The sequence below is a fragment of the Callithrix jacchus genome, chromosome 16, assembly GCF_049354715.1.
Source record: "Callithrix jacchus isolate 240 chromosome 16, calJac240_pri, whole genome shotgun sequence".
Classification (NCBI taxonomy): domain Eukaryota; kingdom Metazoa; phylum Chordata; class Mammalia; order Primates; family Cebidae; genus Callithrix; species Callithrix jacchus.
Window position 1 is genome coordinate 75,729,306 of NC_133517.1, and position 21,580 is coordinate 75,750,885.

Sequence of the window (21,580 nt, forward strand, 5' to 3'; positions counted from 1 at the left end):
TAATGCTGACATAGAACAGTGAGGAGGTCACTAGTCAAGGAGAAAGCTGGTGTGGCAGCAAATTTATCTGATTATGCTGGTGGGTGCTTTCAGAGGTAAAGGAGATAGAAAACAGAAGAAGGGAAAAAACAAAATGAGAAAAGAAGTTGAAAAGGGTCAGTGTGGTAGCTCATGCCTGTAATTCCAGTGCTCTTAAGAGGTTAAGGTGGGAGGATTGCTTGAGCCCAGGACTTCAAGACCAGCCTGGGCAACATAGGGAGACCTCGTCTCTCTAAAAAAAATAATAAATTAGCTGGACTTGGTGGTGCACATCTCTTGTCCCAGCTATTCAGGAGGTTGAGGAGGAAGGATTGCTAGAGCCCAGGAGGTCAAGGCTGCACTGAGCCATGATCACATCAACCTGTAACAGAGCAAGACCCTGTCTAAAGAAAAAAAAAAATGTGGAAGGGAATGAAATTTTGTATTTTGTATTTTTCTTTTTAAAAATGGAGAATGAGAAAGATTTTTAAAATTCAGAATCAATGTATTTTCTAGAGGAACTTTGTTTTCAAAAAAAAGGATAGATTCTGGCTTGTTCTGAGTATGGCTTAATGTTGGACAAAAGTCTTGTGTATCAAAATACTGTTTATATTGGATTTTTTATTTACAGAAGTAACACATGCTTATAGAAGCATGTTTTAAAAGTATTAAAAAAACACAATGAACAAAATTAAAATTATCTTAAACAAATACCCAACTGATTGATCAATACTTTCCAATGTATATTTTTCTATTTTTTTTCTTGTTTTTAGAACACTTTGGGATTATGTTAAATTTTTGATCTTTTTTTACATAATGTTACCATAAAACTTAAAATAGTTTTGATGTCTTGATTATGTAATTGCTTTATTCCTATCTCTCATTGAACATAATTCATTCTACTAAGAAAGGCTTGTATATTCCTAATACCTTTTAAGAAGAATTACAAAGAAGTACCAAACTGCTTAGGTGTCTATAATGTAAAGGCTTTCTGTTGGCTGGATTTGAAATCCTGTACCATAAACCAAGTCACTGCAAGAGAAGAACATCCTCCCATCCCTCATTCCTTTCATAAAAGAAAGACCATGTTTTCTTTGAGGACATTTTTTTTTCCAAAATGGTTTTAAACATTAATTTCAAAAAGGTTTTGTAGCTCTAAAATGTTTAGATTTTGTATTTGCTGCTTAATTTGAGGCTGTTTAATTTAACTATATGTTTACATGTAAATTCCATTCATCTAGAATTCATATAAATAGAAAATCAAGATTAAAATAATAAAGTTATACAATCTTGATAAAGTCTTAGAAGTTTGTTGTAATATAATTAATGAACATGCACTAGAGCTTTGGGTTGATTTTTTTTTTTTAGTTGTATGAGAAATTTTAAATTGTGTGTAGTGTTCTATTTTTATAAAGTCATCTTCTGTCCTCACTGTTTTGTTTCCCCCATATCTCACATGTATGTGGCCCACTTTTTAGTATATAAGAGTTCCATTTACTGAGCATTTACTATAAGCTAGCCATTATTAAGAGCTTTACATACATTATCTTATTAACTAACCATTACAACAAACTTATGAGGTAGATATGATTATCCATATTTTTCACCTACAGAATGGAAGCTTAGTAGGTAAAGAATCTACAGTGAGGTCCAGGTTTACATACTGGTTAATGGTGGATTGGGATCCAGATCAGTTTGATTCCCAGGCCTTATGCAGTACATTTTTTTGTTTGTTTGTTTCAGTCGTATGTTTACTCTGGGGTTGTACTGGTAGGAGTTCAGGGAGAATGGTACCATCTTGTATTTACTAAGTAAGTAAGTAAGTGTGGAAGTTTTTGTTCTTGCCATTATCCCTTTTTGCTAGAGAAATTGGGCTGGTGGGGGTGATGCAGAATTTCTATTTATTTTTAGGTTAAGTTGTGGCAGGAACTAATAACAGATTCCACACATTCTATAGATAGTCTCTTTGGGTCAAGGTTAAGATGAAGGGTTAAGCCTTACAAGCAGGAAAAAGGTGAAGCCAGTAGCAAAAGAAAGAGTTTTGATTTATTTTCAACCTGTTTCCTCATTGAAGGCAGCCAGAGTAATTAATATTTCTTTCTGGCTGTTAGCTGTCAATGCCCTTTGAAGTGGTATGGGAGGAAGTGAGGAGACCCTCCGTCAGTCTGAAAACAAAAGACATTAAAAATAAAACATGGAGATCTGGCATTTTAGACTTGGGTCTTAGAATTTAAAAGGCATCTGGTGGAATAGATAACAGTATTTCTACAAACAATTTTTATTTAGATTGTTGTGAGATAAATTAACTTTAAGATTAGTGAGATAAATTAGAGGAATGCTACAGATGCTTTCAGATAAATTTGAGTTTGTTCACTGATAAGAGATTCTCTGTATGTAATCAATTCCTATGTTCCTATTAGTGATTGTTGCTACTGAGCCATCTATTTGTGATAATAATTGACATAATCCTTTAGGTGTGGGTTTACTTACAAAGTATAACATATTAAAGACTATAACCGTATACTAATGGAATACTTCTTTACATTCGTTTGTAATTCACAGGGTACGTTTATTTGTAGTGTCTCACAAATGTGTCATGATGATGGCAAATGGCTTGTTCAAGGTCAGAGAAGTAGTAAGTTACAGGACTTCAGACTTTAATTAAGGCTTCTTGATTTGATGGGTACTTGCTCATATAATAGGCAAAATCTTGGCTGAATAAAATCTAATTTATTAATATCCTACCCGTTAGGTTCTTCATAACACAGGGAGATGGAGACAGCTTTTACAAAATCTACAAAATTAAAATTGGGCTTCAAACATATTTAATCTCAACTTCACAGTTATTTTTAAGAAAGCAGAACCTTCCCCTTGTAACCAGTTATTTTGAACCCAGGGTTGGCAAACTTTGCTTATAAAAGACTAAATAGTAAATATTAGGCTTTGCAGGCTATATGGTCTCTGTCGTAACTACTCAGTTTTGCTGTTGCAGTGTAAAAAGTGGCCATAGATAGTAAGTAAATGAGGAAGCATGACTGGATTCCAATAAAACGTTATTTGTGAACATTAAAATTTTAATTTTATATAATTCCCATGTGTCACAAAATATTCTTCTTTTCCAACTATTGAATAACGTGAAACCATTCTTAGCCCATGAGCCATATCAAAACAGGTGGCAGGCTAGACTTGATCAGTAAGCCTCGGTTCGCCAACCCCTGTTTTAGATAGGGAGGAAATGGGGGGAATTAACTCTTGGCTGGAGTAGCAAGGCAGAAAGAGTGATGGTCTTGTACAATTTAGTTGATGATTTTGTGGTTACGACTGAGGTGGCTCGTTCTTCTAAATAATGCCTTCTTGTTTCATTTACTCATAAATTGGTGACTTACTTCTTTTTCATATCTCCTAGTAAGAAGTCTTGTAACTAGTGATCATGTGGTTTCAGCAAATTACAGTGATACATTTACTGTGGCCAAAAAGATGTGTCAGTTTGTTCTGTTTCCTGTGTGCAAATCCTGTCCTGTACCTTTTCCTTCTATGAGGTTCAGTTCTCTTTGAACTGGTGGATGTCTCTCACAGATTCTAATCCAGAGCTAAACAGCTGACATTCATGAAATTGCATACTTGTTATCGATTAATGAGGAGATGGCTAGAAAGCCTGCTCTTGCTGGATGGATTTTAAGAAGGGATCAAGTTATGCTCTTTACACCCTACTGAGCAAATTCCCTTGTGTCCATGAATATACATGCTTTCACAGACTGTCAAAGACCATGGCTTTCTAGCTGGCATTCTGTCACCAAACAACATCCAGAAGTTGAAAAATTTTAAAGCTCTTAAATCCGACGATAACAAACCCTTTCCCAAGAGATTTCTGAGCTTTCCTTTCTGATACAGCTAAATTCACCATGTGAACAATCTCTCTCAGAGAACTTCTGGCACTATGCTATTGGAAATTGGGAGGGGCAGGGACCAATTTAAATATGCAGAACCTCATAAATTTGGTTCCAGTGTGGTCATTTCAAAGAGGCAGTTCCCCCGGCTGGCTTGTGCTCAGGAGCAGGCGGAGTTATTTGAACATTAACTCTGGATTGCCCTTTTCCTGTTGTTTTTAGTCTTATTTTAGCTTTCTGGTTTTACCTTTTCCAGCTTGAGTCAACAGAGGTGGGTGTGGTCATAAACTCAGGATGCTGGATGCTAAAGATGAGTTAGACTTCTGCCTTCATCTTTTTCTAGCCTCATGACAGACCTTCTGCCCAGTTTGTAGCCACATACAAACCAGTGATTGACAGGGCATGGGAGAGACAAAACATCGCTTTTGGAGGAATTCTTCTAGGTTCCGGAGGCTTGGGATACTTGGGTACAAACCCAAGTGTCAGTAAAATCCTGTTCTTTTTTTTTTAACAATGAAAAACGAATGCCTAGCTTCTGCCTAAGTTTTTTTTTTCTTGAAATAAGTAAGACTATGCTGACTAAATGGAATGACAAAAAGACAAACAATAGGGTTTCATTTAGAAAATGAGTGCTTCTAAATAAGCAGAATAAAGTTTTGTAAATTCAGAAGTTAACCCAAAAATTGCTATAATTAAATCTAGAAGGGTGATAGGTTCACTATCTGATGCCCTGTATACTCTACATGGTATAATTTCCAATAATTCATTTAAATTGCTATTTTCACCAGCATTCTTTATTAATGTGAAACCTTTTTGGGAAAAAAACGCTATTAGCAAAATTGAGGAAGATACTTTTATTTTTTATTTTATTTTATTTTATTTTTTGAGATGGGGGTCTCGCTGTGTTGCCCAGGCTGGTCTCAAACTCCTGGGCTGAAAGAAGCCTCCTGCCTTGACTTCCCAAAGTGCTGAGACTACAGATGTTAGCCACTGCACCCAGGCTAGATGCTTTTAAAAATGTTGGGATTCCTTAGTTACTAATGTGAGGGACTCATGCTACAGGTAGCTAAAGTCCTCTTTAATTCTGAGACTTGATGCTTCTACTAATTAGTTAATTTTTTAAAAAATTCAAAACTGGTATATCAAATACTATTTATTTTCTGTGAGACAGGGTCTCACTTTGTCACTCGGGCTGAAATACTATTTTTATAGAGTGGTTTGCTGAACTGTTAAATAATTTCTTTTGATATTTAAAAAAATGCTAAATCTTTTTTTTTTTTTTTTTTTGAGACAGAGTTTCGCTCTTGTTTCCCAGGCTGGAGTGCAATGGCGCAATCTCGGCTCACCGCAACCTCCGCCTCCTGGGTTCAGGCTATTCTCCTGCCTCAGCCTTCCGAGTAGCTGGAATTACAGGCATGCGCCACCATGCCCAGCTAATTTTTTGTATCTTTAGTAGAGACGGGGTTTCACCATATTGACCAGGATGATCTCGTTCTCTTGACCTTGTGATCCACCCGCCTCGGCCTCCCAAAGTGCTGGGATTACAGGCTTGAGCCACCGCGCCCGGCCAAAAATGCTAAATCTTGATTCAGTCCAACCAGTACAGTCAGACTTGATGGCAGAATAATGAGATAATAAATACTCAATCTCTGCCAGTCGTGCCACTCATTATCTGAATGGGGATGTCAAGCTGATTAATCACATGACAATTCGGATCAATTTATATTTGTTAGAACTTTGCTGCATTCAGCAAAAAATAACATGTCCAGTTAGTAAATGTTTCAGGGATAGGGAGATGGGGATTTTTTTTTCTCCTTTTTTTCTACTTCTGATTTTATCTCATCATATGGAGGAAGCTGCATCATCAGGTATAAGCCACCCAGCCTTTTCCAGCTGTCTCACTCCTTTCCTAAGAGAAAAGGAATGTCTTATTCTTATTAGTGAGTATGGAAGGAATAAGGGGAAGCTCAGCTCTTTTTCCCTGGCTTCTGGGAGTGGGCAAATCCGAGGAACAAGTATCGGCTGTACCTTTTGAAGGGACATAGACTGTATCTGCAGGAGGCTAGTCCCACTTATAGTCTGAACTCTCTGGAACTGAGTAAAGTCTCCAGAACTGAGTAATTCTGAGAAATAGAATTATGAAGTCCACTCTTCCACATATAAATCTCCATTCTCCATATCAGCTTTGTAAGTATACAAGTAAAAGTTTGGTTTTGTATTTGCTTTATTATTCTTCTGTTTAATTTTTCAATTGATTTGGAAATCAGGCTGGAAAGAGAAGCAAGTATGTAGCCCTTTGCTCTTGAGTCTCCAATAGAAGCATCTATTAGGAATACAGTTATAAACTAATTCCAACAATTTTTTTGAAGTGGCTGGTCTGGTTTCAGACTTGCTTTTTTTTTTTCTGGCTTATAGAAAGATTGTGTTTAAAAACAACAATGGGCCTCTCTACTTTTAAATTCAGAGGGCTAGTTGAACACTTAATAGTTTAGAATAAAAAGGTGTCGAAGGTCCTCCAAATCCCCTTCCTGATACAATGTCATTTGCTAAGCCTAGATCATATGGACTTTAGAACTATAAAATCTTTAGAACTATACAATCATATGTAGGAGAACTGCTCTCCTGTCATTTATTTACCATATTAAAATGAAAGGTAAAATCATTGTTAAATATGTCTCCCTTTCAATAATGTCATAGAATTTTCTTATCATTCAGACCTGAAAGACAAAAAAGCCTAAAAGCCTTATTGAAGGTAACGGGGTATTTTTTTTTTTTTCTTAAACAGACCTCTAGGGGGACCAGATGTTACAGTTTGCCAGGACCGGGGGTTACCTGGGATGTGAGACTTTCATTGACAAAACTGGGAGCATCTATGGCAAACTGGGACAAGTTTATCACCCTACAAGTCATACTTGACACATCACTTCAGCTGTTGTACCCAGCAATGTCATTAACTTAAATATTGACTTTGCTGAAAAATAGGCTCTTTGTATTGGCCATGATATAACAAGCCCTCTGTTATCACCATGATACTTGCTTACTGAGGCCTTGTGGCAGTAAGATGAGGACACAGTATGTATGCCCAATTTTGACTAGAGGGAATGCATTTATAGTTCTTCCTTTAACTTAATTTTCACATTCTTCTTTTCAGGTTTGTGATTCAGATACTATGCTTGACCCAGCCTCATCTGTGGAAATGGTAAAAGTTTTAGAAGAAGATCCCATGGTTGGAGGTGTTGGGGGAGATGTCCAGGTACGTGGCTTCATTTTTTCTTTTTTTCACAAAACACTTTTAAGAGCACTCTTACTCATTGACTCATTGAACATATATTTATTACACACCAACTCTGTGCCAGGTTCTGTTCTTGGTGTTTGAGACACTTTAAAATGTGCCTCAGATCTGCTTCACTGCTTCTTTTCCTATGGAAACTGAAATAATTTAGAATTGTCTTGCTTAGTCCTGGGGTATAACCCATTTCTGTAGTAGCTAATAAGTTATATGCAACCTAAAATAAATGCATAATGATTTCCACCATATATCCTTGGGCCATAACTTAATATTCCATGTTCTGCTAAAAATTATTTGGTTACAAGGGTTAAGAAATAGAAGTATGATCCAGGTACAGTGGCTCATGCCTATAAGCCCAGCACTTTGGGAGGCCGAGGCAGGTGAATCACCTGAGGTTAGGAGTTTGAGACCCCCCCTGACCAATATGGTGAAACTCCATCTCTACTAAAAATACAAAAGTTAGCTGCATGTGGTGGGGTGTGCCTGTAATCCCAGCCACTTAGGAGGCTGAGACAGGAGAATTTATTGAACCTGGGAGGCAGAGGTTGCAATGAGCTGAGATCGTGCCACTGTACTTCAGCCTGGGCTACAGAGTAACACTTGGTCTCAAAAAAAAAAAAAAAAAAAAAAAAAGAAATAGAAGTATGGTAAGAAATTGACATATATCTTATACCTATATACTTAAAGGATGATCAGTATATGGTTGATTAAAAAAATCTGAGTCAAAAAACAAAGGAAATAAAGATAGCGACTCAAATTTATACTAGTGAGAAAGGCAAAGAATGGATAAGTGGTTTTCCAATATTGTCCATCATGTGCTATTGAAGAAGAAACAGTAATGAAACAAATATTAATGGAGGTAATTTGATGTTTGTGGGATGGAAAAATGAATATGTGAAAATATGTGAAGATTAAAATAAGATTCCCTTGCAAATATGAGGTTAGATTTTAGTAAAAGTTAAGATAGGACATGGAAAATAGACTTCAAAATTTGGATATTATCCTGCTGTATAACCCATTTTATATATGTTGGTTGATAGAAAAGGCAAATAAATTACATTAGAAGGGACAAAGAAATAGCCTGGTGATTTTTTTCTTTTAAAGAAAGCTTGCAAAATCCAGATGAAAATGGAACAAAATTGAGACAGATAAGAGAATTTAGAAATATTGCCAAGAAAAGTTGATAATTTTCAATAACCTTTATATAAAGCTTTATTTCATGATTCGAATTTTGCAGGAAGGCGATGGGAAACTCTCCTATCACTGGCATTGCAAAAGCTTGATAAAGGAGAGGAAAATTAACAGCCAAGGATAGGATCAGTTTGAAATGAACCAGCACACAGGAGAGATGGGACCTAAAAACATTCAAATCTTAGATGTTATGAAAGAGTGCCTGGAAAAAGAGTTTAGGGATTGAGAACCAAAGCCTTAAAAAAAAATCTCAATATGGCCGTGTGCAGTGGCTTGCTCCTGTAATCCTAGCACTTTGGGAGGCCGACGTGGGCAGATGACCTGAGGTCAGGAGCAGGAGCAGCCTGGTCAACATGACAAAACCTGTCTCTACTAACAATACAAAAATTAGTCAAGCGTGGTGGCGCACACCTGTAGTCATAGCTACTTGGGAGGCTGAGGCAGGAAAAAACTGCTTGAACCCAGAAGGCAGAGGCTGTAGTGAGCCAAGCTGGTGCCACTGCACTCCAGCTTGGGTGACAGAGTGAGACTCGATCTCTAAATAAATAAATATCATCTCAGTATGATAACACAACAAACAGAATAAGAATAGCAAAACGAGGATAGAGAATGATGAAGTAGAAAAAAATATTCACCATCAAAGAATCACAACACATGCATACAACTAAACAAATTAGTAATAGCATCAGAGAATCAGAGAAAATATAAAGTAACCATGCCAAAAAGAGGAAGGAGGCCAAAAGAGGAGCATCAGATAACAAATCTTACTGCAGGTAGTCACCTCAGGGTGGAGCAGGTTTTGCCGGAATTTTTAGCTAACGCTTACCTTTTACTTATGTTTTTCTTCTTGCAGATTTTAAACAAGTATGATTCCTGGATCTCATTCCTCAGCAGTGTGAGATACTGGATGGCTTTTAATATAGAAAGGGCCTGTCAGTCTTATTTTGGGTGTGTCCAGTGCATTAGTGGACCTCTGGGAATGTACAGAAACTCCTTGTTGCATGAGTTTGTGGAAGACTGGTACAATCAAGAATTTATGGGCAACCAATGTAGCTTTGGTGATGATAGGCATCTAACGAACCGGGTGCTGAGTCTGGGCTATGCAACGAAGTACACAGCTCGATCTAAGTGCCTTACTGAAACACCTATAGAATATCTCAGATGGTTAAACCAGCAGACCCGTTGGAGCAAGTCCTACTTCCGAGAATGGCTGTACAATGCAATGTGGTTTCACAAACATCACTTGTGGATGACCTATGAAGCGATTATCACTGGATTCTTTCCTTTCTTTCTCATTGCCACAGTAATCCAGCTCTTCTACCGGGGTAAAATTTGGAACATCCTCCTCTTCTTGTTAACTGTCCAGCTAGTAGGTCTTATAAAATCATCTTTTGCCAGCTGCCTTAGAGGAAATATCGTCATGGTCTTCATGTCTCTCTACTCAGTGTTATACATGTCAAGTTTACTTCCTGCCAAGATGTTTGCAATTGCAACAATAAACAAAGCTGGGTGGGGCACATCAGGAAGGAAAACCATTGTTGTTAATTTCATAGGACTCATTCCAGTATCAGTTTGGTTTACAATCCTCCTGGGTGGTGTGATTTTCACCATTTATAAGGAATCTAAAAGGCCATTTTCAGAATCCAAACAGACAGTTCTAATTGTTGGAACGTTGCTCTATGCATGCTATTGGGTCATGCTTTTGACGCTGTATGTAGTTCTCATCAATAAGTGTGGCAGGCGAAAGAAGGGACAACAGTATGACATGGTGCTTGATGTATGATCTTCCATAGTTTGACGTTTGCAGTCACACACAACACCTTAGTTCCTCTAGGGGCTGTACAGTATTGTGGCATCAGATAGTGCCACCAAAGGAGACATATCACTGCTGCTGGGACTTGAACAAAGACATTTATGTGGGTTTATTTTCATTCTGCCAAAGTAAAACAATACATCAACAAGAAGAAACTCAGATTTAACCTGTTATTTCTATGAAAATGGGATGAATTCTTTGTTTGTGCACTTTTTCCTTACTGTGCATCCGCCTGAAAGTGTTTTGCCCTATATACCTCACTAGCCATGCTTTATGTGGGTTATCATGGAAGAAAAGGATTTTGGAAACTCAAGGAAACATTCTTTCAACCTATACAACCTAACTTATGGACTGTTTGATAGATAATTTTTTTTAGGAAGGATTTTCTTTTTAACTTTACCAAATAAAATGCCAAAGGAAGTTTTAAAGGCCGTTGGCTGTGCTGTATTTTGATATAATTGTACTGTGTTTTAAAATTCTGTATGCCAATCTTAAAGACAAATTTTGCATATTCTATATTTTACTTCTCTGCAAAAATAAACCTGTTCTTCCTTTTTTAAATAAAATAAGTTCCTAAAAAATTTATACTTAAAAAATCCTGCCCAAAATGTGAAGCTTGGTTGACTGATGTTCATGATAGAAAGAATAAAATGTTTCTCTCTCTCTATCTTTTAAAACTGAATAGTTTATTTCTGTGAAAAAAAAGTATTTAAACTTTCAATATTTTAACTTTTGTTTTTATTTCTTTTAGAAAAGGCCAATATACCTGTCATACTTTGGAAATAAAAATACATGCTTTTGTGTGTACAAAAAAAAATCATTGAAAATCAAGGCCAAAGGTAGTGCAATTTTTTCGTAAGATTTTTTTTAAAAAGGGAATGATAGTCTTTGAAAGAAAACAGTAGGCATCCATCACTGGACAAAACATGAATATCAAAGAGGAATATTCTTTGGAGATTCTGACAGTATTTTCCCAGACCAAGTAAAGTGGAAAGTGGAGAAATTATCTGTATAATTTGGGCACGTACAATGCGGTTTATCAAAGATTTTGTTCCGTGGCCCAAATTTACTGGATTCTATCTATACATTGAACGTGTTTTGCCTGTCTTTTTTTATTTTTTTCAACTTGCCAGTTCACTTTACATGTTCGTATGATGTTTACATGGGTGAGTTGGATAAATTATAAATATAAAACATATAAATTAAAAATTGGCAGATGTCAGCATCAAGCATCTATCCTTTTTTACTTTCAAATGAGGAATTTTGCTTTTCTCAATTATACAGATCATTGCTTCCTATTTCCTGTTCTGGGCCTGTATAAAAATGTCTACACAGTAGAAGTGATATCAAGGTTTAGTAAGTCTATCCATAACTGGCACATACAAAAATTTGAACCAAATACTCTGAACTTGCCTAATGTAGTTACTACAGGGTCTCCATTATCCAGTTTTATTTTTTACACAATTGACTTTGCCTTGTAGCTGGTGCTGTGTAGACTTGTGTTGAAAACACAATCATTGGAAATATGAATAATTGAATCAACAGCATTATGGTGAGGCAGAGACACATGGAGAATTGTTAAACGATGCATTTCCTGCCTTTCTGCCTCATTTTTATGCAGTCATCTATGTTACATCTATCCTGCCTAAGAAAAAGCTGCACATTCTATCTTCAGAGTACAAACAGGTACACATTCTGAAACTCAAGACTCTCACTGATTTGGGAGCTTGTGGGAAACAAACACACCATGCCAATAAATGAAACTAAAACTTGAGTTTGCCTTTTTAACTATTTATGTTCTAAGTTAAGCTTTGATAACATTCAAATGTCAAATTCTCTCATTCTTATAAAAAGTTGAATTAATTGCCTGTATTTATTTTAGCAATTATTCAATGTATTTCCAGTATAGGATGTATAGTATAATTAATTTTTTGTAAATAAAATATTTTTGATAAGATTATTGCCTTTTTTTCTAAGGGAAGGGGGACCTTTGTTTTCCTGATTATAATGGTATGGATTTAGGAAGGGGGATTTGTAAAAAATATGATGGCTGGTAAAAGAGAACATGTCATTTAATATTACTTATTATTAGGGAGAAATCCCCAAAATTGGTGTGGTTTGGAAATCTGCAAAACCAGAGTGAGAGAGAGGAGAGAGACTGTTTAATTATCATTACCCTTGTCTACAGTCTTTTTCTTCTGCTTCCCTTGAAAGCAACATAAATTTAGAAAATTTTTTTTTATTGTAGTAACTTGTAGCAGGAAAAAAAATCAAAGATATGCAGAAATATAAGCAAGCTTGTTTATTTTAGCATTATTTAGAAATAACAAAACCTTAACCTAAGATCAATTCATGAGGGTAATAAATAAATCATGACATTTCTAAAAATTGGGACATCATTAGCTATTGAACAAAATGTTCTCAGATAATATATGTGAATTTTGGAGAAATGTCACTTTAAAAATATAACCATTTTGTACAGTAACATCCAATTTTATAAAAGTGAAGATGTTTAAACATGATTACCTCTAATACTGGGAATAATTGATTTATATTCTGTATATGTTTTTGTATTTTCCAAATACTATAAGTGTGTTTTTATAATCAGAACAAAAGACAATAAATATCAAGTTTTTTAAAAGTGGGTTGGGACATCTGACAGCATTTTCTGATTAGAGGAGCTTAGATATTAATTATCTTTTACCTCTTATCCCTCAAATTCATCTTATTTCCAAGTTCTTTTTGTATTATCTGTTTTATAAGAATCCTTTGTTACTTTTCTACTGCTACCTTATAAACTATATACCCACTGCACACTATTGTCAGATAATGGAGATAACAGAAATACTGATGGTTCTAATCTTAATAATTCACTGATAAAGTCACCACTTGTTGACAATCTTTTAATGTAAAGAGGCTTAAAGTACACATTTTAGGACTGGGCATGGTGGCTCACACCTGTAATTCCAGCACTGTGGGAGGATTGCTTGAGGCCAGGATTTTGAGACTAGCCTGGGCAACATGGCAAGACCCCACCTCTACATACTTTTTTTTTTTTTTAATTAGCCTGGTGTGGTGGTGTCACCTGTGACCCAGCTACTCAGAAGGCTGAGGTGGAAGTATTGCTTTAGCCCCAGAGGTAGAGGAGGCTACACTGAGCTGTGTTTGTACCACTGCACTGCAACCTGGGCAACAAGAGAGACCCTGTCTCAAAAAAAAAAAAATACAAACCAACAAATAACAACTATTCTTAATTCACCAGCATTATGAAAGCAGGCAGTGAGCCAGATATATCCTGCAGGCCATAGTGTAATGACCACTGCTCTTTAGGAATCTGTTGACTTAGTTGTACCATTAAGTATTCCCACTGACACCTAAGTTTTGAACACCTGCTACTGTGTATCACCTACTACGTGTTAGGTACTACGAGGAGGATGCTTTATGGCTTGGCTTAGTTATTTATCATGACAGTCCCAAGATGTTCCATTATTATTGCCATTTTAGAAGCAAGGACGCTGAGAGAGGTTTAAAGAAATTTGGCAACTTAAGATTATAAAGTCAGTACATTGTAGTGGTGAAATTCAAGTCCAGGCATTATGACATCAAGCTTGCCCCTTCAACTAATCCTACTCAGTATTTTGTCCACTGTCCAGTAGCAACAGCAGCATGTGGGAATTTATTAGAAATGCAAATTCACTGCCCTACCCCAGACCTACTGAATCAAATTCTCTGGGGCATCTGTCTAATAAGATTTTCATCCAAGTGACTTTTACTCACATTAAAGTTTGAGAAGCATTGCCCTAATCTAGTATCTTATATTGTACCCTTCAAACTGTGTATCATTTCCAAGATAGCTATTCATTCAAATACTATATTCTCCCATTGAACTTTTCTACTTTAATATAATTTATGGGTGTTGGCAGATATCTGGTTTTAATTAAATTTATTAAGTACCTGTTATGGAGTGGGCACCGTGGCTCACACCTGTAATCCCAGCACTGGAGTTCAATAGCAGCCTGGCCAACATGGTGAAAACCTGTCTCTACTAAATATGCAAAAATTAGCCGGGGGTGATGGCTCACGCTTATAGTCCCAGCTACTCAGGAAGCTGAGGCAAAGGAATTACTTGAACCCAGAAGGCAGAGGTTGCAGCGAGCAGATAACATGCCATTGCACTTCAGTCTAGGCAACAAAGTAAGACTCTGTCTCAAAAAAAAAAAAAAAAAATTCCTGTTATGGGCAAGAAATGAAGTGGTATAGTATACACTGTCTCTATACTCAAAGAGCTTATAATTGCATAAGAGGGATATGGTAATTACACAGGGATTTGATGCAAAATAGAGGTTTAGAGTGGCATGGGAGGTAAAGTAAAGGTATAGAGTGGTATAGAGTGGCATGGGATGTAAAAAGAAGAAGGTGAACATGTACAATTAGCCTCATAATGGCAGGTTTTAAGATAGCCTGGTATTTAGGTTGATTCTTTAAAGATGTATAAACTTGGATGGAAATTAAGGACTTTTCAGGTAAAAGAAATAACATGAATACAGCTATCGTGATGTAATTTTATTATATGGTCCTTTAAACAGAATTAACAAATTTAAAGTGGAGGTTGTAGTTAACCAAGAGTGGGACATGACTATAGAAAATAAATTTGAAGATGGTTGATAGGAGAACATAACACAGTGTGGAGAAATACTAGTATTTACATGACTTTTGATAGATCACGCACCTATGGAATTTTTGGACCGGCTTCTAACATTGTCATAACGCGGTGGCTCATGACTGTAATCCCAGCACTTTGGGAGGCTGAGGTGAGTGGATTGCTGGAGGTCAGGAGTTCGAGAGTAGCCTGGTCAATGTAGTGAAATGCTATCTCTACTAAAAATACAAAATATTAGCTGGGCATGGTGGCGGGCACCTGTAATCCCAGCTACTAGGGAGGCCGAGGCAAGAGAATCCCTTGAACGCAGGAGGCAGAGGTTGCAGTGAGCTGAGATCGTGCCACTGTACTCCAGCCTGGGCAATAAGAGTCAAACTCCATCTCAAAACAAAAAACAAAACAAACAAACAAAGTGAGTCACTTTATGATGATTTGATTTTGAAGATCTCACAGAAACAATTGTGTTTATAATTGCGATTTGGCCTGAGCATGCTTATAACAAACTGGTATTGCTCTCCCAGGCACCTGACCACATTCATCATATTTCTTCCCAGTCTGCCTCTTATTTACATTCTCAGGTCATCACCTCATGCCAATTACCAAGCACTCTCTTCAGCTTTTGTTTTGGTATAAGAAGCCCATAACCAGCTGGTTATTATAGCCATTTGATCTTAGCTTTGCCATGTCATTCAAATTCATCTCTCATCTTTGTTAAGACTTTTTAAATCCCTTAGCTGAACTGTTGAAAATACCTCCTGATGACAGGGCATGGTAGCTCTCACCTGTAATCCCAGCACTTTGGGAGGTCAAGGCGGGCAGATCACCTGAGGTCAGCAGTTCGAGACCAGCCTTGCCAACATGGCAAAACCCTGTCTCTACTAAAAATACAAAAATTAGCAGGGCTTGGGGGCACGCACTTGTAGTCCCAGCTACTCGGGAGGCTGAGGCAGGGGAATCGCTTGAACCTGGGAAGTGGTAGTTGCAGTGAACCAAGATTGCACCACTGCACTCTAGCCTGGGTGACAGAGTGAGACTCCAGCTTAAGAAAAAAAAAAAGAAAGAAAATACTTCCTGACTACCTTTCTACTCTCCATTGCTGTTTTATCCAATGGATTCTTTGCATTTCTATTAAAATTATCATTCTAAGGTCCAATTCTGAATATTTAACTTCACCTCATTGTCAACAAGATAAAAGCATTTAATATACAAGAAATTATTCAAGGCTGATGATTATCTCTTTTCTCTTTTGCAGTCCTTTAGGCCTACTATTTTTTATGTCCTACTAAACTAAATGTTGCTGCTCCCTCTTGAACACACTTTGCCCTTCTCCTTGATCTTTGTTAATATTTGTTCTCGATTTTAAGTGGCTTTTCACCTTCCCCCATTCCGCTATCTACTTGTCAAAATTCTTCCATATTCTTCATTTTACTAGCATATCCTTTACCCAATACCTCAATTTAAAATAATTCAATTTCCTTCACTTTTAGTGTTCCATTTTTATCTCTGTCATGCAGTCCAGACGTTCTTCTGCCTTGTTTTATGAGTATTAGTGCACATGGTAACAACCTGGTACACTAAATGGTTTTTGAGGCTAAGTCTGCATCTTTGTCATTTTGTCAAAAAGCAGGAGCTCAACAATCATGGGTTGGATCATGTTAAATTTGTTTCTACAGGAAAAAAATATTTATAGTACAAGTTAAATATGTCCTTACTTTACATGATTTCATTCGTTCATGCACTCATTTGATCTTCAACAAATATTGATTGGGTGTCTACTATATGTGAGGCTTTGTGCTTGGAAAAGGAAAAACTGTTGCTTCATGGAATCCTCCATGGTAACTTGCACAGTCAGGTGTTCAATAAAATTTGGTAAATAGGCCAGGGGGTGGTTCACATCTGTAATCTCAGCACTTTGGGAGGCTGAGGCAGGCAGATCACGTGAGGTCAAGAGTTCAACACCAGCCTGACCAATCTGGTGAAACCCTGTCTCTACTAAAATATACAAAAAAAATAAATAAATAAAAATAAAATAAAATAGCCAGGCATGGTGGCAGGGGCCTATAATCCCAACTACTTGGGAGGCTGAGGCAGGAAAATGGCTTGAACCCAGGAGGTGGAGGTTGCAGTGATGTGAGATTGTGCCACTGCACTCCAGCCTAGGTGACAGTGACTCAGTCTCAAAAAAAAAAAAAAGAAAAAGAAAAAGAAAAAATTGGTGAATAAATAAATGAACCCATGAAGGAACCAGGAAGGATGCATGTACTCAAGTAACAAGTCTTCTTTCAGTAAAGTTGGTAGTATTCTAGGCATTCTGCTGCAGGATAAGCTTTGGGGCGGTATTCTAGGAGTTCTGCTGCAGGATCAGCTTTGGGGCGGTATTCTAGGCGTTCTGCTGCAGGATCAGCTTTGGGGCGGTATTCTAGGCGTTCTGCTGGAGGATCAGCTTTGGGGCGGTATTCTAGGCGTTCTGCTGCAGGATCAGCTTTGGGGCGGTATTCTAGGCGTTCTGCTGCAGGATCAGCTTTGGGGCGGTATTCTAGGCGTTCTGCTGCAGGATCAGCTTTGGGGCGGTATTCTAGGCGTTCTGCTGCAGGATCAGCTTTGGGGCGGTATTCTAGGCGTTCTGCTGCAGGATCAGCTTTGGGGCGGTATTCTAGGCGTTCTGCTGCAGGATCAGCTTTGGGGCGGTATTCTAGGCGTTCTGCTGCAGGATCAGCTTTGGGGCGGTATTCTAGGCGTTCTGCTGCAGGATCAGCTTTGGGGCAGTATTCTAGGCGTTCTGCTGCAGGATCAGCTTTGGGGCGGTATTCTAGGCGTTCTGCTGCAGGATCAGCTTTGGGGCGGTATTCTAGGCGTTCTGCTGCTTGGGGCAGTATTCTAGGCATTCTGCTGCAGGATCAGCTTTGGGGCGGTATTCTAGGAATTCTGCTGCAGAATATGCTTTGGGGCAGTATTCTAGGCATTTTACACAGGATAAGCTTTGGGGCAGTATTCTAGGCATTCTGCTGCAGGATAAGCTTTGGGGCAGTATTCTAGGCATTCTGCTGCAGGATCAGCTTTGGGGCAGTATTCTAGGCATTCTGCTGCAGGATCAGCTTTGGGGCAGTATTCCAGGCATTCTGCTGCAGGATAAGCTTTGGGGCAGTATTCTAGGCATTCTGCTGCAGGATCAGCTTTGGGGCAGTATTCTAGGCATTCTGCTGCAGGATCAGCTTTGGGGCAGTATTCTAGGCATTCTGCTGCAGGATCAGCTTTGGGGCAGTATTCTAGGCATTCTGCTGCAGGATAAGCTTTGGGGCAGTATTCTAGGCATTTTACACAGTATAAGCTTTGGGGCAGTTTTCTAGGCATTCTGCTGCAGGATCAGCTTTGGGGCAGTATTCTAGGCATTCTGCTGCAGGATAAGCTTTGGGGCAGTATTCTAGGCATTTTACACAGGATAAGCTTTGGGGCAGTATTCTAGGCATTCTGCTGCAGGATAAGCTTTGGGGCAGTATTCTAGGCATTCTGCTGCAGGATAAGCTTTGGGGCAGTATTCTAGGCATTTTACACAGGATAAGCTTTGGGGCAGTATTCTAGGCATTCTGCTGCAGGATAAGCTTTGGGGCAGTATTCTAGGCATTCTGCTGCAGGATCAGCTTTGGGGCAGTATTCTAAGGAATTTTGCTGCAGAATATGCTTTGGGGCAGTATTCTAGGCATTTTACACAGGATAAGCTTTGGGGTAGTATTCTAGGCATTCTGCTGCAGGATCAGCTTTGGGGCAGTATTCTAGGCATTCTGCTGGAGGATAAGCTTTGGGGCAGTATTCTAGGCATTCTGCTGCAGGATAAGCTTTGGGGTAGTATTCTAGGCATTCTGCTGCAGGATAAGCTTTGGGGTAGTATTCTAGGCATTCTGCTGCAGGATAAGCTTTGGGGTAGTATTCTAGGCATTCTGCTGCAGGATAAGCTTTGGGGTAGTATTCTAGGCATTCTGCTGCAGGATCAGCTTTGGGGCGGTATTCTAGGAATTTTGCTGCAGAATATGCTTTGGGGCAGTATTCTAGGCATTTTACACAGGATAAGCTTTGGGGTAGTATTCTAGGCATTCTGCTGCAGGATCAGCTTTGGGGCAGTATTCTAGGCATTCTGCTGGAGGATAAGCTTTGGGGCAGTATTCTAGGCATTCTGCTGCAGGATAAGCTTTGGGGCAGTATTCTAGGCGTTCTGCTGCAGGATCAGCTTTGGGGCAGTATTCTAGGCATTCTGCTGCAGGATAAGCTTTGGGGCAGTATTCTAGGCATTCTGCTGCAGGATAAGCTTTGGGGCAGTATTCTAGGCATTCTGCTGCAGGATCAGCTTTGGGGCGGTATTCTAGGAATTTTGCTGCAGAATATGCTTTGGGGCAGTATTCTAGGCATTTTACACAGGATAAGCTTTGGGGTAGTATTCTAGGCATTCTGCTGCAGGATCAGCTTTGGGGCAGTATTCTAGGCATTCTGCTGGAGGATAAGCTTTGGGGTAGTATTCTAGGCATTCTGCTGCAGGATCAGCTTTGGGGTAGTATTCTAGGCATTCTGCTGCAGGATCAGCTTTGGGGCAGTATTCTAGGCATTCTGCTGCAGGATAAGCTTTGGGGCAGTATTCTAGGCGTTCTGCTGCAGGATCAGCTTTGGGGCGGTATTCTAGGCGTTCTGCTGCAGGATCAGCTTTGGGGCGGTATTCTAGGCGTTCTGCTGCAGGATCAGCTTTGGGGCGGTATTCTAGGCGTTCTGCTGCTTGGGGCAGTATTCTAGGCATTCTGCTGCAGGATCAGCTTTGGGGCGGTATTCTAGGAATTCTGCTGCAGAATATGCTTTGGGGCAGTATTCTAGGCATTTTACACAGGATAAGCTTTGGGGCAGTATTCTAGGCATTCTGCTGCAGGATAAGCTTTGGGGCAGTATTCTAGGCATTCTGCTGCAGGATCAGCTTTGGGGCAGTATTCCAGGCATTCTGCTGCAGGATAAGCTTTGGGGCAGTATTCTAGGCATTCTGCTGCAGGATCAGCTTTGGGGCAGTATTCTAGGCATTCTGCTGCAGGATCAGCTTTGGGGCAGTATTCTAGGCATTCTGCTGCAGGATCAGCTTTGGGGCAGTATTCTAGGCATTCTGCTGCAGGATAAGCTTTGGGGCAGTATTCTAGGCATTTTACACAGTATAAGCTTTGGGGCAGTTTTCTAGGCATTCTGCTGCAGGATCAGCTTTGGGGCAGTATTCTAGGCATTCTGCTGCAGGATAAGCTTTGGGGCAGTATTCTAGGCATTTTACACAGGATAAGCTTTGGGGCAGTATTCTAGGCATTCTGCTGCAGGATAAGCTTTGGGGCAGTATTCTAGGCATTCTGCTGCAGGATAAGCTTTGGGGCAGTATTCTAGGCATTTTACACAGGATAAGCTTTGGGGCAGTATTCTAGGCATTCTGCTGCAGGATCAGCTTTGGGGCAGTATTCTAGGCATTCTGCTGCAGGATAAGCTTTGGGGCAGTATTCTAGGCATTCTGCTGCAGGATCAGCTTTGGGGCAGTATTCTAAGGAATTTTGCTGCAGAATATGCTTTGGGGCAGTATTCTAGGCATTTTACACAGGATAAGCTTTGGGGTAGTATTCTAGGCATTCTGCTGCAGGATCAGCTTTGGGGCAGTATTCTAGGCATTCTGCTGGAGGATAAGCTTTGGGGCAGTATTCTAGGCGTTCTGCTGCAGGATCAGCTTTGGGGCAGTATTCTAAGGAATTTTGCTGCAGAATATGCTTTGGGGCAGTATTCTAGGCATTTTACACAGGATAAGCTTTGGGGTAGTATTCTAGGCATTCTGCTGCAGGATCAGCTTTGGGGCAGTATTCTAGGCATTCTGCTGGAGGATAAGCTTTGGGGCAGTATTCTAGGCATTCTGCTGCAGGATAAGCTTTGGGGTAGTATTCTAGGCATTCTGCTGCAGGATAAGCTTTGGGGTAGTATTCTAGGCATTCTGCTGCAGGATAAGCTTTGGGGTAGTATTCTAGGCATTCTGCTGCAGGATAAGCTTTGGGGTAGTATTCTAGGCATTCTGCTGCAGGATCAGCTTTGGGGCGGTATTCTAGGAATTTTGCTGCAGAATATGCTTTGGGGCAGTATTCTAGGCATTTTACACAGGATAAGCTTTGGGGCAGTATTCTAGGCATTCTGCTGGAGGATAAGCTTTGGGGCAGTATTCTAGGCATTCTGCTGCAGGATAAGCTTTGGGGCAGTATTCTAGGCGTTCTGCTGCAGGATCAGCTTTGGGGCAGTATTCTAGGCATTCTGCTGCAGGATAAGCTTTGGGGCAGTATTCTAGGCATTCTGCTGCAGGATAAGCTTTGGGGCAGTATTCTAGGCATTCTGCTCCAGGATCAGCTTTGGGGTGGTATTCTAGGAATTTTGCTGCAGAATATGCTTTGGGGCAGTATTCTAGGCATTTTACACAGGATAAGCTTTGGGGTAGTATTCTAGGCATTCTGCTGCAGGATCAGCTTTGGGGCAGTATTCTAGGCATTCTGCTGGAGGATAAGCTTTGGGGTAGTATTCTAGGCATTCTGCTGCAGGATCAGCTTTGGGGTAGTATTCTAGGCATTCTGCTGCAGGATCAGCTTTGGGGCAGTATTCTAGGCATTCTGCTGCAGGATAAGCTTTGGGGCAGTATTCTAGGCGTTCTGCTGCAGGATCAGCTTTGGGGCAGTATTCTAGGC

At 39.3% G+C, this 21,580-nt stretch overlaps 1 protein-coding gene across 1 annotated transcript in view; it reads left to right on the forward strand.

Annotated features, from left to right (window-relative positions):
• The window catches only part of HAS2 (hyaluronan synthase 2), a 28,164-nt gene extending 16,009 nt beyond the window's left edge, over positions 1 to 12,155 (forward strand). Inside the window, exons 3-4 of the mRNA XM_002759268.7 lie at positions 7,057 to 7,158; positions 9,239 to 12,155. Of these exons, the coding sequence (XP_002759314.1) occupies positions 7,057 to 7,158; positions 9,239 to 10,168 (1,032 nt within the window). The 3' untranslated portion in view covers positions 10,169 to 12,155. The remainder of the gene's footprint in view (positions 1 to 7,056; positions 7,159 to 9,238) is intronic.
• Positions 12,156 to 21,580: the final 9,425 nt, after the last annotated feature.